This window comes from Pezoporus flaviventris, unplaced genomic scaffold (assembly GCF_033815535.1).
Source record: "Pezoporus flaviventris isolate CSIRO_AGI_PZ_B2104156 unplaced genomic scaffold, CSIRO_AGI_Pfla_v1 ptg000002l, whole genome shotgun sequence".
NCBI lineage: Eukaryota > Metazoa > Chordata > Aves > Psittaciformes > Psittacidae > Pezoporus > Pezoporus flaviventris.
In genome coordinates, this window is record NW_026892550.1 from 64,191,224 (window position 1) to 64,206,427 (window position 15,204).

Here is a 15,204-nt window from a genome sequence, read left to right on the forward strand (position 1 = left end):
ACCATCTTCAGTAGTTGCAGAAGACATGCAGTCCAGGTATCTCATCAGGCTGCAGAAAAGACTGAGATCTAGAAATAAATACCAGAGTCAATTAAAGGCTCTATAGGTATTCTAGTCCCTAAAAGCCCAGCAGATTAAATACACAAATATAGCAACACAACTTACATTTCCAACATGAACTACACTGCAAAACATATACAAGGATAGTCTAACCGTGAAAAGATAGTGGTGCTGAATATACAAGAAACAAAAACCTGTTCTTCTGCCAGTCAGAAAACTACAAACCCCAGTAAGTCTTCCTGGATTTCTTAACTGTTCATGTCAACCACTGAATTTCAGTCATGTGGAAGAGGAAGGCTGTGTATTCACACTACGCATACTCTGTAACTGAACTCCTGCGGCAAAGAAGGCACTCACTTTATAAGCTGTAGTTTGTTTTCTGCTCTGTTTTATATGTTGAGCCTATAAAAAGACAACAATATTTGAGCACTTATCTATATTATTAACACAGTAGACTTAATAGACTGAAGCTTGACTTGGAAAATAAAATTCAACGTAACAGTGGTGGAACTTAAAAGCCAAGTAGTAAAGCATTCTATGTTATTAGAACTTCCCAGACATTCAGTATTTACATATAATGCATTTGCACTTAGGCTCAACAACCACCCATCAGCAGTGACATTATTAGCATAACTGGACAGCACAGTAAGCCAACCCTGAGCTGCACTCTAGTGAACCCATTCATTTTCAAAGTACAACAGAGATCGGTTTAAATATTCACACAATTGTTTTTCAAAACGTTTTATTGCATTATATTTGGTACCTTATGTTTGACAAAGGAAATTACATCTGTAACTGCAGGAATAAGAAGCTGGTCTGTTATTGAAAAAAAATCTTGGGCCCCTTAAAAGTTACAAAGTCTTGGGCTTGCCTGAAACAACTGAGCAAGAAATATATTCTTAGAAATGTAGGGCTTCAAGTATTACAAACCTGTGACACTGTGGAAAAGTTCCAGAGGTATCTAAACTGCAGCACTTTTTATTTGTTTTCTGCATAACGTGAACAAGGCCTGCTGAGGTTTTAAACTATTAGTCTCTTGATCTGTCAAAACGGTAGTCAGGAGTTCTCCTCTTTGCAACTTCAAGCCATAGTATGTTCTCATTTCGTTTTCACTCTAAGTGAAAAAATGCATGCGATCTTTCTAATTAGTTGGTGCCACATCACAGTGCATAATTTTATTTGGTTCTTGCATTACAGTTTTAAAAAGTTTGGCCAACCTAAGCCGCCACGTTCATCTCACAAACAGCAATGTTGATTCTGCCCACCCCAACCCCTCCCAGTTTAACTTAAAGAGAGAGAGTGTTTTAACTGGTTCCTTCCATTAAAAACTGTGGTGCAAGAACACCGAACTGATCGTGTACAGTGAATTTCAGAGACACAACAAGCTTATTGAACACACTATGTTTCTTAATTCTGCTTGATATCCGTATGTCCCAGCATCCGCAACATAACGTGTATGTTGAGGGTTTCTCTATATTCTGATTCACATTGCATACTTCCTATGGACAGAATCATCCCCGTATCAAAATCAGTCAGATGCTAAAGCCCCATCAACTCTTTGTGCTCAGTGAAAGAATCCAGTGCTAAAACAGCATTTTTGCTGTCTGAGATAACAGTAATCTCACAAGACAAATTTAAAGTAATATTTCTGCCACACACCTGCTCAGAGGGCTATGTGCTGCCACATTTCACTCATATAAATTAGTTTAAAAACATGGGTAGGTAAGGAGAAGGGTTTTTTTTCTTCAATTTTAGCAGCTCTTAATTTTTAAGAAACCAAACAACCTATATCCAGTAATATGTTAGATATCTCATATATAATACTTTGTCAGCAGGATAAAAAAAAAAGTAAAACTATTTGAAGGCAACCTTTTTTTTTCCTTCTGTTCTCTGTGTAAGTTAGAACAATTCAGCAGGTGCGTGACAAAAATATTATACACCAGATATGGTCCAATGTCATTTTTTTCCAATAAAGTTGTTCATATTTCATTGGCCAGTTCTTCAGGTTCTGCAGAACTATCTCCATTAACTGTGATCTTCATATCCTCTTCATATCCAGGGGGCATGAAAGCCAAAGCATAAGGGAAAAGCTTATGACAATTTGCTCTGTAAGTTTCAGATGCTTCTTTACAGTCTCCAAGGCTACCGTCACATAAAGCTTCTAATACCTCCATACAAGTCTAATTAAAGAGAAAAATAAGGAAGTGTTATGGTTTCTTGAACATTAATCTGAATGCTCACAAACCACAAATGCAAATACTGCAAAGAAAACAAACTTCAATTCAGTTACAGGTTTCTATCAATAACCAATTACTTTAAGTAGATACAGCATGAAATACCAGTGCAGTCCAATTCAAAATAAAGCCTCCCAGTAAGAAAAGCGTAGTCTGCCTGAGCATTAGCTGTAATACAGGCTAAAGAGATTGACATTTTTGTTTTACTATTTTCATAAGTTTCTTATAAAGAATTAATAAACATTCCCCCCCCCCCTCCGCCCCATGACTGCACAATGGCAGAACATTACCTGAGAAAGCAGAGAAGGAATAAAATTGCCTTTCTCTTTTTTCTAGTCTTTTCTAAATTATTTCTGTATCCCAGTCAAACAGTTTCCTTTGGCATCGCTGTGTCCAGCACATTTAATTAAGTATTAGAGAGATTCCTTGGCAGGCTTGAGCAAACTCTGGGATGTTTTGTTTCTCTTCGTTCCCCTGGCACTTCATTTCTTTATTGTGTTTTTTATGTCTGGCGACTCAAGAATTTTTTTAGCTCTATTGCAAGTAAAATTGCTGGACTTTGTTGCAGTATTTTTGGGGAAAACCACAGCATTTTCCAAAAAAAATCCCTTTGGAAATATGCTGTCTTCAACAGAACTTTAATTGTGAGGGATTTTAAGTTCACAATAGGATTTTTGGACAAAACAGAGTGGGAAAAGAGAAAAGGAAATAATTTGTCATAATTTATGAACTTGCTAGTATGTTAAAGAGTCAAATCCTTTCTCTAGCTGGTTTCTTTTCTCTGCTATTTATTTATTTTATCTGGTTATAGGACACAAATTCATGTCTTATAATCTGAGTACATATTCAGTACTCTTTTCTCATTTGTGGGGTATTTTTGTGTAACTGTTTAAGCAGTCTCAAAAAGCTTCAGACAGATTATTAACAGATTAAGAAAACAAATTAAATTGCCTTAAGCAGCCTTTTTTTTTTGCCTCACAGTTGTGTTGTTTGCCTGAAACTCAGATTCTGGGACTTGGACTGGGGAAACATGAAAATGTAATAAAAAACGCTTGGTTGTTTTACAGGTGTTACCTTAGAAGGACTAAAGCAAGCAGTGTATAAGGATTATATATGCAACATTAAAAAGTTCAGTTAAAGCATTCTTGGTGCCAACATGGAGTAAGAGTTGGAGGTCTACTGAACTTTTACGTGAGGAAACTCAAAATGCCCTGAAAACCAGAAACTCTGAAGGAGTCCAGGCAGCTGCTGAAAGGCATTCTTGTGTGCAAAGAGATCAAATTTATCATGTTTCATTTTAGCAAAGACCAGCTGTCTCGGGGCATATCACAGGCATAAATCTAGATATAGTTGACCTTCTGTGGATGCCAGCATTTTGCAAAGAGCAAATGTGAGCAAAAGTTGCTGTTGAAGAGAACTTCATATAACCCCATAGTAGGGGGACAGAACAGTTAATACACAGAACAAATAAAAGCTATAGTAAATGTCAGAGGATTGGAAAAAGACTGGCTTACTATGCTAATGCTAGCATACACGACATGGATGGATGCTAAATGCTGCCAGGCTTTAGTGAAGCTCAGTAGGTTGGTTTCTCATGTCTGGAATGCAAGTTGAAAAAAACCCAGGAAATCTCCTTTTTCTCTTCTAAATCATGAACAAAAATGGGTATGAGTCAGATATGAATTCACATCTTTCCAAGTGAATCATCTTGTGTTTAATAAGCTTTCCCATTACTTTTGGCAATAACACGGTTTCTGCTGCTACCTATCTATTTTCATATTATGACAAAACTAAATTAAGACATTACACGTTTCAGTTTGGATGAACTTGATACCCTTTTCTCTCATGCCAACCCAACCTCCTTACCATAATGCACAGCCATCATCCCAGCTTCCTCTTACCTCTGTAATTTGCATAAAGCTTCCACAGATATACCAGATTTTTTTTATGATTTATGAATATCCATTACCTGAAGATTTCTGTTAATGAGGGATTCATCCAGGGTCATTGCCAGCTCCACTGCCCTTTTCTGACTGGAAGGATCTAAATAGTACATCATTTTGGCAGCTACAAGAGGAAAAATAAGCTTCATCACCCAGGGGATGACCAAAAACTTAAGTACAAACATCACCAGAGATACTATGACCAAGAGGAGATACTGAACTCCACAGCAGTACTTCAAACTGGAACCACATTGGAGTGTATTAAATGTTGACACCTGAGCAAGCAGGAGGATACCTTTAAGTCTACTATTCAATGCTAGACAAAGCGTTAAAACAGTCATTGTCTACACTGCATGGTAGAAGCATTTTGCAGTGTACTGTGGAGTCTCACGCAGTGAAGACATCAGACCTTCCGCAACACATCACAGCTCCCTCCCAGCACCATTGCTCATATCTCCTTCACAAAGATGCGCGCACAGAGCTCTTTCTAATATGGTATCGGGACACAACCAAGACACAGTTCCACGGCACAGATGTAGTTGAAGGGATTTAATGCCAGACGATGCAAGAGTAAACTTGCTGCTTTTCACAACCAGGTCTGAGCCACAACAGTAATGCTGCTCGGCTCCCCTGGGTGGTTTACATTCTGTTTCTCCTATGGTACCCACTGTAATATGTGGTCACTATTGACAGACAGTCTTTCATAACAGGCAACCAGCACTATCTAAGCTCCTCTTGTTAGGCACACCAACAGGTCTGGGCATTACCTGGCTTGCTGATCACTCAGCACATTTCTCTTGCAGTCAGCCTATACAAATATATCAAAACTTCGCAACTCGCAAAATACTACTTCACATAGCTCCAACAATTCCACAGATGCATTAAATACAGTTACAGTCTTATACACTCAGCATTATTCAGAAATGAAAACAGGACAGAGGTCCAAAAATCTGTATTTTAACAGCATACAGAAAAAAAAAATGAAAGAAAACCACAGACAACGCGAAGGTCATGTCACAAAAATGCAAACTAAGAGAAGAAAGGTGTTCCTGATGGAAAGAGTAATTTTTACATCACTGGTGCTGAGATTCCACTGCTAGATAAGCACAGAAAATACACAATCAGGACAGAAAAAGACAAAATACCTGATAACCTATGTGGTAGTGAGTCATAGTTCTTTTTAAGGAAAGCTTCATTGAAGTTCTTTGGATTAGTTGCTCCAAAAAGCCGATTCATTTCTTGGTTTAACACCGTTCTAACTGCATCAGGAAGGTCCTTACTTTCAGATACTATTGAATTGGAAAAAAGCAGTTAACTAAGGTGAGCACAGGTAATCACACTAAAATTGACTTTATGCATTATGCATTATTTCAATATTTGTCACGCTTACATTATCAATAGAAAAAAAAAGTCAAAGGAAGATGCATGAAACTTGAAAAGGTAAATAGCTGGATCTGGTTGGAAAAAGCTTAATTGTGACAGTTTTCTGATACTAAGAAAAAGCCACAGCCTTTTTATTCCAATACACCTTCCCCCTTACTGATTAAAATCTATAGGCTCAAAGACTGAGGTCACAGAATCCTGTTCTTAAATGTACCTAGTCTGTAGCCACCAACTGGAAGGGTGACCTTTGGGGCAAGGGAAGGGAAGGGGTAGGAAAGAATCCTTCCAGCTTTCTAACACATAGGAGAGAATACTAGGCCTTATCCTTGCACGCTGACACAGGCTGCCAGCAGAAAAGCCAGATTCCTCACTCTGCAGTTTCGTTTCTTCAGTCCCTCTTTCAGGTTCACCATACTACTCACAGTCTCAAAAACACTTACTAATACTTGTTGGAATAACTAAATCCAGCTACAATCATAATAAACAAACTTAATTTTAGCATGAATCAGTTATTAAAAAACTTTCCACTATGTATATTAAATATTTTTAATTAATTGCGCTAACAGTCTATAAGCTAAGTAACAATGTCTGTACGCAGGTTAGGTATCATTTGGAAATGTGTACAGATGAAGTTGTATCAAACAGATACATACCACTGCTGAAGAGATGAATCATACACTCATGAAGCCAAGGATGACTAGAATCAATAGCAAAGGCTCTTTTCACAGACTGAAGCATCAGAAGGAACTTCTCTGGAAAAGAAAGTGTTGGCAAATGTTCAAACACCTGTGGCTGGAACTCGCTGCATTATGCTGCAGGAGCATTTAGTGTTTGAAATTTGAATGATCAGAATAAATTAAAAGCCAAGTGTCCTGCAACAGCTATTATTAATAAACTCATTAACCAGTGAGTTAGGCCTCTTAAACTAGTAAGTAAATTTGAACATACTAAGTTCTTATAGCATAATACAAGAATTCAGAAGTCCAGTGTTTCAAAAGACCAGTACTCATAAGGAGGACAACTGGACAACTGTACACCGCTTCTTTACAGCATGTAGTTCTAACTACAGATACAGAGCAAATAACCAGGGCAAATGCAAGAGGGGAGAACTAACTACAATCTTGTTGCTTATACATTTAAACACAGCAAAGAAAGTGGCTAATCACCAAATGTTCAAACTTTGCTGTTTGGTTTTTTTTTCCCCTCAGACTGCTCATGGCTGGGTGCTGGTCCAATGAAAAGCTGTGTGTGTTCCGACAGGCGCTGACTGCTCATGCCTCATCAGTAATTTTTGCTTGAATTCTATTATACATCTTCATGAACATCAACCTGCTTTCTTTCGTTTTCTCACCTACCTTTTCGAAAATAAATCTCGAAGGCAAAAAGATGTGTCTCTATTTTGTTCTTCACTAAATTCTTCAGGGGTGTTAAAAATTTAATGGCTTCTTCCAAAGGTGCTTCAACCTACAGATTCCAAGAAGTGACACACAACTAAGTCACAAAGTTTAAATCTAGTAACTGCAACAAGAGAATTGGCTATTTCTGAGTCGCATCAGAAAGTTACTCTCATAAGGCAATGCATAAGGTGCTTAGAACCTCCTGTGTTCCAGATTTTGCATCTTTCACTCAGTTTTAGCGTCTAAATACAGACTGTCAAGTCCATAAAGTTTCTTTGTGATGGTTACAAAACACATTTTCCTACAGAGATGCAAGTCTTTGCCTTTTATCATACATCAGTAGTAACCAAAGCTACAGTTGAACCTGTGCTGTAATGGGCAGTCTGGCTCCCCATGTAAATCTACACGCATGGGTCTGAGATGTTGGTATATGACTATTTTATAGTCATGACAATGTTCATGAGTTCAGAGAGGTTCCCAAAAGCTGTCAGGTCATGGCAACATTCCCAGCTAAGATACTAACAGCAAGCTTGAAGTAACTAGATATTGATCATGGTCTTCTGGTCTTAGCTACTGTAATCCAGTAAATGGACAGCTTTAACACAAATTCATTCTGTGCAAAGATTCTTTCAGACAGGTCTATTGCATCTAGAGGTTAGGGATAATTTGAACGAGAACTGTCCATTGATCTTCATTTTAACATTTTTATGAACATAGGCTACTCTCAGAAATGGATATAAAATTGAATGTTGTCTGTCAACAACGTAGTAATGCTGAAGCAATACACTTCACTGCAAGCAACTGAGTTGAAGACAATGATGAACACCTTATGGAGATCCTGCTAAGCACATACTACAGCAATTTCAATTAAACATGTATCATTTACATGTGCTGTTATGAGTTTGCATGCATCAGTCACAACTGCACTTAGACTATTTGGAACCTATAATAACACAGATTTCAAACGTGTGCCTTTAATGCCAAAGAAGTCTAGGGGCAACTGGTTCAGGTGCAAGTGACCAGTGATACCAGAAACAGTCTTCTGGCACTGGGAAACAACTGAATTTTGAAGTGTCTATATCATGATTCTGGTATTATTTTTGGAATATCATTAAGGAAGACTTCCCAAAGGAATGCATTACAGAGCTGCAACCATTCCCTATAATCTTGGAAATTGCCTAGTTTTCCCTGGGAAACCCAGGAAAATTCAATTTTCATACGTGACATTGAGACCATTTCAGTCTTAACTGGCACTGCCATTAGAACGCTGCTTCTTACAACCACCGAGCTAAACAATGGAAATATTGACGATATTCTGAAATGACTAGTCAAGTTGTTTTAAGTCATTTGCTTCCTGGCTACAGAATGAAGTTCACTGTCTCAGCTTTCAAATATCATACCCTCAAGAGTCAATAATATTCATTATATGTATGAAGTGAAAATACTGCACCTATCAGTACTTGGATACTATACTACTATTACTGTAAATTAATTTCTATACTACTATTACAATAAATTATTTTTTTGAGTCTATACGTAATTTTTTCATTAGCTTCCCCCACATTTTCAAGGTGTTTTCCTGCTCCTTACAGGTAAAACTTTAAGCACAGGAATAGCCTTCTGGGTCATCTCCCCTTTATGTATCTCTAGAGGTCTTAATCCAGATCTCAACATCCATCTCAGTCTAGCCTACTGGTATTTCCAAACAGCTTCTATAATGCTTTTTTAAATGCAAACAAATACTCCTAAAGCATTCAGTCTTTCGAGGACTTCTTTTTCACAGGTTGTCTATGATTAATAAAAAATATTATGGGACATAAAGAGTGAATGATAATCACCTTACATTCAGAATAGAAAGACTTCCATCCGATCAACTAGAAATAGGGCATAATCAACAAGTTAGTGCAATACACACATGAAGTTAATTCCACCTGCAGCAAACGTCTACATATTCAACTGCTGCCTTTGAGAACCACGCACAAAAGCAGTGATTTCATCACATAACTGATAGTATATCCAACAAACTATTCCTAGAAAAGAATTCTGTCTAAAATGCCACCTGTGAAGAGAAGCCATACAAAAAGGAAGTTATCTGAATGGCTTTCAAATTGTACGTGTGGTCACTGGAACTTTTCTAGACATTCCTATGACTTGACTATCACATTAGTAAGTACCTTTGCCAATTTCTCAGGGATAAGTTCTTCTTTCGGTCCTCCAATTTCTTCATCGTCATCATCTTTCTTCTTTTTCTGATTCCTCTGTTGCTTCTCTTTCTCAGCATTCTTCTTCTCTTCCTCCAGCTGTGCTTTCTTTTGCGCTCTTCTCTGCTTATTTCGTAGCTTCTTTAGCTCCTTGTCTGACATATTTGCTGTATACATGCAAAGGGCAAAACCAGACACCGTTGATGTCTAATATTAAACAGTAACAATCAGTTGCAAGAAACTATCATCATCTTTAAACCATATGTACAAATTAGTAATGCTGACATTTGTAAAAGCATATTTACTATTGATACATTATATTGCAGTCTATGCTCCTGCTTCATAATGCACAAATTCCTTTGTGAAATCAGGGCAGTAGGAATTAGAACCATAATCTAACAAGCTAAAGGTGGGGCAAACTAATTATTGCATGACTTCAACAAATCCAGGGCGAGGAGTAAAAGTGCACACCAATACACACTGATTTTTTTCCTTGGGCATTACACAACTTATGTTTAATACATTAATTGAATGGTCAGACAAAATAGTTGTATTTTGTTATAGACAGTTCCAGTTTTGCTTTTAATGCCCTACAGATATCTTACATTTGATTCATATTTAGATTTTCTCCTTCCTCCAATTAAAACCATGGAGAATTGATTTAAAACACATAAAAAAAAAAAGTGGCTACAAGAAATTCTGTTACACATCTACTTGCTTTAATTTGAACCTTAAACCACACAAATGAACTCAGATGAGAAATACTAAAACCTGTCAAATTCCTCTTGAAGGATTCAACAGCCTCTATTCATACCCCTCGAGGTGCCCCAAAGCATAATCATGTAAGTTGCTCTCCAGAGATAGATTTAAACATTTTTACATCAGAAACAAGAGATGATAAAATTTAAGTTCCTACTCAAATTTTTGCGTTCTGATAAAATGCAATACTCAACACTTAGTATTGAGAAAGAGCTACCACTAAAGCACACCTGCTTTAATCTGTTATTTCACAGACCAACAACCCCAAGAATTCCATGTTTTCTTGGCCATTTCATAACAGAAACATGTTTTTCCTTAAGAATTACAACTGCCGCTACAAACCCCATCACTGTTTTATAAGAACCAAAATAAAACCATGTACAACTTTCAATACAATATATCCTTTTATATGCAGGCCAAGTTACAGTCTGCCTACTTAACAGTTGTTTTTGGCTACTGCAGTTGACAATTATACGAATGCTGGATCTTAGTAAAGTATCTACTAATTAGTGAAACTGCATATTTAATAAATCCTGAGGGTTGAATACCTGTATCAGCCTCGTGTTCTTTATTTTCATCTGTTAAGGGATTATCATGGAGTTTCAAATATATCTCTATGGCAATTCGTGCTGCTCTGAAGTAGAACGGATGTTGCCGAAGTATATCTTCTAGTTTTAACAAGTCCACATAAGACCTAAGAGTAATCTTCCTCATACAGTAAGTGTGAAAGTCAAACTGGTCATCCGTGATTTCTACAAAATGCTAACACAACGTAACATAATATTATTTAGCAAGTATTACCAATTAAATACTAACTTTGACTTTTTTAATACACTCTCCCCAAAGGAATAATGTAGTAAAGGTCTGCTGTTTGACAAATACACCCTAACTTTCAGAAATGTGAGTGAAAAAAACATCCCAAATTAAAGTCATGGGAAAAAGAACAGAAGGCATCATAGGTCAGAAACAAAATTCACCCATTTCACAATCTCTCAACAGTAAGCACCCTCTGACAATATGTGGTTCAAAGAACAAAAGTTCTACATTTGTTGTATTTAAACAGCACTTGAAGGATTTTTCTTCTATGAACTCCTCTAATTTTTTCAGTCAGAAGTATAATTTTGACTTCCATTAAAGGCTGTGGCAGTGATCTGTGGCACTTAGATCACATGTGGTGCGAGCAAGTACTTCCTTTTCTAAGATCTGCTTTCCTCATTGTCACCTGATGTCTCCTTGTTTTGATTTAAGCAGCAGTGAAAAGTCATTCCCCTCTCCAATTTCTCCATGTACTTATGATCTCACACAACTTCATCCTAAACTCAGCTGATGCTTGTCAGAGCTGAGGCTAAAATAGTAAGCATGACAAGCTAACTGCAATCTCTTCATGTTGATGTTACTCCATAGCACGTATTTTACTGGCACGTTTTTAAGGAGGTGTGATATTCAGATGTAAACAGTATGACAGATATATATAATGGAAGGAAAGTACTACTACTCCACTCAGTTAACCCCCAACACTGTTGTTTGACTGCTCCTCCATACCAATACAGACCTTTTTGCAACACTGTCTATAATAGTTCCAGGATTTCTTTCCTGAGCAGCAATAATTAATATAAAATCTTTTACTACTTACACATAGGCAAAGAATTCTTTCTGTCCCTCCCGCCAATTACACTGTTGAACATTGTTTCTTGCACCATTTTGTCACTTAGTATTGAGACAGTGCAAGTGTTGCCCTTGCACTACTTACTTTCTGTGATCATTCACTGATCTATCAAACAATGGAGACCCTAGAGAGATGTCTTAGTCATCTCTATGATAAACTCCCTTTCTTGTAAAAGCTGATGATTTGCTCCTACTCTATTTCCCAGTCACAAACCAGCTATTAAACCCATGAAATCAACATCCTTTCTTTTTCTGAGGTAGTTTACATCCTTCAAGACGCAAAGGATGACATCAAAAGTGTTTCTGAAATCCAGAACACATTTTATCACCTAGACTGCCTTAAGCATAACTGGCACCTTTAAAAGATTTAAGAGACACTGCTTTTCCTTACAAAAGCATTGTTGATGTGTTGTGAATACAACATATCTTACTTCTGATCTTTACTACATCCCCAATCAATTAATCCAATAAATAAATTAAATATGGTGACTTAATTCCTTAGAAATGTTTTTTAGGGTGACTATGTTAGCTCTTCATTTGCTGAGCTCTTCTGGTACCTAAGACAATTTACAAGACCAGCGGTTTTCTTATACTATTTCTTTTAACGGAATTTTACACAAATTTATTTAAGACTTAAAGATTTAAAGAACATGATTCTGGCAAATCATTTTGTTGACTTGTTCTAATCTGTGAATATTCCACAGACTAGCTTCCCCTGCAGAAAAGCAGTAGTGCTGAAATCTCCTTAAGCCTATTTGCAAATGGGTGTAGCTTCCTACTAAGATCTCAACTTAGAGCATTTCATTTACAACCTCAACTGTCTGCTCTTTTTTCTAGACCATACTGTCCTTAATATGAAACAAAACACCCCCCCCGCCAAAAAAACAAAACAACCAACAAAACACACCCCACCCCCAACCAAAACCCCAAACCCGTACTTTAGAAGATGCGCATTAAAATTCTTTTGTTTTCCTTAGTATGGATCTGTATTTAATGTGCAAGCAGACCCCCATTTTGAATACATTTTCTGCTCCAAAAAGTCTTATTTCTAGTAGCTTCTTCTAAACTATAGCCTAGTACTTTTTACTGGTGAAGATACCTAATATTTCCTATAGCTTTTTACATTTACTCTCTCCCTCTAAAATACAGGGGCTTAACAATAACCAAGGCGATATCCTTTCTTTAAGGCTGGGCTTGTGAGCTCAGCCATGTTCCTTTTGGACTTAAAGTACACATGCGCTCTGTACCCCAAATACACACTTTTGTGTACCCTGGCAAAAGTAAGATTATTTCTGAGAGTTTTCTCTTCTTTCCTGGATCTTTATGTGACTTCATAGAATCTCTTTATAATACACAGTTTACAATGGCATTTTAGGAGGAAATGTAATTTAATCAACTCACCAGTGGCCAACATGAAATGAAATCTCTCCTTAAGCTACCTAAAGTACACTCTTACTGCTCAGAAAGGAAACATATTAGCACAGTCAACTTAAGCTAGTGTTTCAACCCAGACAGTTCAACCAGATACATACTCTCTCAATTTCATGGCATTTTTTAAGTGCTTCTCCAAATTTGTTCATTGCTTTGTAAGCTTGCGCACATTCTGTCTGAAACCACATGCACTGCATCTCATTCAAGTTCTCTACTGCTGAGGTTCCTTCCTAAAAGCAAAAACAGCATTATGAAGAAAAGTCTCATTCAATATGTTAACGGTCATTTCTTTTATCTTGCTCTAATTAAAAGCACAAATAAAGAAGCTATTAAAAGAATGCTAGACTTCAAAACTGGAATCCCAAAAGTCAAGAAATGCCACAGTTAACATGGACTTGTTTTGTTCATTAAAAAAAGGAAAAACATTTCATCTATGTTCCGCTTATTAGAATACACATTGAATAACCATTTAACTGCGACAGTTCCTCACTTTTACGACAGAAGACATTAATTTAGTGATTTTAACATTGTGTACACAAATAACACATTGCGGCATGAAGAAAAATGGCAGAGAAGTTCTCGTATGTTGCATGACACTGACACCTGCAGAGATTTTTTTTTTCCTAAAACTACCATCTGTGTCTTCTAGAGACCTGCTGACTGAGCTAAGCGTAGCGACAGAGTAGTTAATAGGTTATTTCTTATGCCATCAGGACTAGAGAGCAGTGGCAAAGCAAATGGCATACTGGTAGCTCTGATACATACCGACGCTAAAAAAAAACCAGGAGATTACAGTTGTCTTTCAAATCTGGTATTTATATATACTTGCAGAGATCTGTAGAACTTATCCTATGCCTTTCAAACTTAATGTCAAAGGCAGCTACTTGGGATGGATGCAGCCATTCTGACTTCACTTTGATCTTGCAAAAAACATCCAATTCAAGAATCAGCCAAGAGCTAAAGCTGGGAAATGCCAGATAATATTCAAAAGATGCCCCAAATGAAACAGAAAGGCAGGCTTCAAACCAGTCTCATTTAGGCAGCTAAAAATCAGAGGAAATAATTAGTTTAATTTTCATTATGCTTAATTTAGGTTTTCTATAATTATTGCTTTTTAATTAGGAAGCTTGTATTTCAGCGCTACACCTAAGATCAAAAGAAGATAAAAAAGATTACATTGAGCAACACCATCAAATTTTGTCCCAAGTCTGAATTCTCAAGCTTACTAGGAAAAATAAAAAGAAATAGAAAAAAGAAAAAGTCAGAGACATGGGCAACTGAATCAGATCTTCCATGTTTCTTATAGGATCAACATTATATCCAAAGACTACTTTGAAAAAATCATCAGGTTGAAGTTTCAGCGATTTCACTAAATAGTATGGAATCATGCTTATGCAAGATCCTAATAATGACTTAATACTGACCACCACTAGTGAAGCAAGTAAACACAGTTGCTCTGAAACTACTTAAAATATTATACTAAAGGTGAGTGGAAAGTTAACACACAAAGTTATTCCACAATGGGTTAGGTCCATGTTATTCAAAAGAGCTATAGTTAAATGCAACAAACCCTTGTAAACTTAGAACACATTTCCTCTGCTTCTTTAATGGAGTTTGCTTTCAACATATATTTTGCACATTTGGAGTTGATAAATCTGTCTGCTGTGTCCAAAGCCTGAGCCTCATCCATCCACCTTGCGGCTTCTTTAATATTTCCAGCATGCTTAAAGAGACAGAAGTTCAAGTCAGATTCAGTAATTCTAAAACATTTATGTTTTACCATTCACTGTTTAATATAGTTATTTTTTTTTCACACTTTTAAATAAGCGGCTTTCTTCAGGAAAGCAGCAGGTCTTTAAGGAAAAAAGTAAAAAGGCAGAAAAACTACTTTCCCTCATTATGATAATATAGGTCTTTCCTGAAAATGCTTAAAGAACACTTTGGATAATCCCATTCTGATACAATACCATAGTGTAGTTAAGAACTCTTTTTAAGTAGTTAGAAAAACAGGCAGTAAGAATAGGTGGAAGACACTTAAGCCATCAACTAAATTTATTAGTGGGATTTTTAACATGAAACAATTTTAAACTGAGAATTCATGTTTTGCAGTATATTTGTCCTTTAATGACTT

The 15,204-nt window shown here is 36.7% G+C and overlaps 1 protein-coding gene across 2 annotated transcripts in view; it reads right to left on the reverse strand.

The window, feature by feature from the left end:
* Positions 1–785: 785 nt before the first annotated feature.
* The window catches only part of NAA15 (N-alpha-acetyltransferase 15, NatA auxiliary subunit), a 38,720-nt gene continuing 24,301 nt past the window's right edge, over positions 786–15,204 (reverse strand). Inside the window, exons 12-20 of one of the 2 annotated variants that reach the window (XM_061442286.1) lie at positions 14,644–14,796; positions 13,175–13,303; positions 10,526–10,739; positions 9,192–9,385; positions 6,976–7,084; positions 6,274–6,372; positions 5,383–5,526; positions 4,264–4,361; positions 786–2,240 (exon numbers count right to left, since the gene is read on the reverse strand). In XM_061442286.1, coding sequence (XP_061298270.1) covers positions 2,040–2,240; positions 4,264–4,361; positions 5,383–5,526; positions 6,274–6,372; positions 6,976–7,084; positions 9,192–9,385; positions 10,526–10,739; positions 13,175–13,303; positions 14,644–14,796 — 1,341 coding nt within the window. In that variant the 3' untranslated portion in view covers positions 786–2,039. Of the gene's footprint in view, positions 2,241–4,263; positions 4,362–5,382; positions 5,527–6,273; positions 6,373–6,975; positions 7,085–9,191; positions 9,386–10,525; positions 10,740–13,174; positions 13,304–14,643; positions 14,797–15,204 lie in introns of those variants that run through there. The other variant, XM_061442294.1, reaches the window with a different exon arrangement.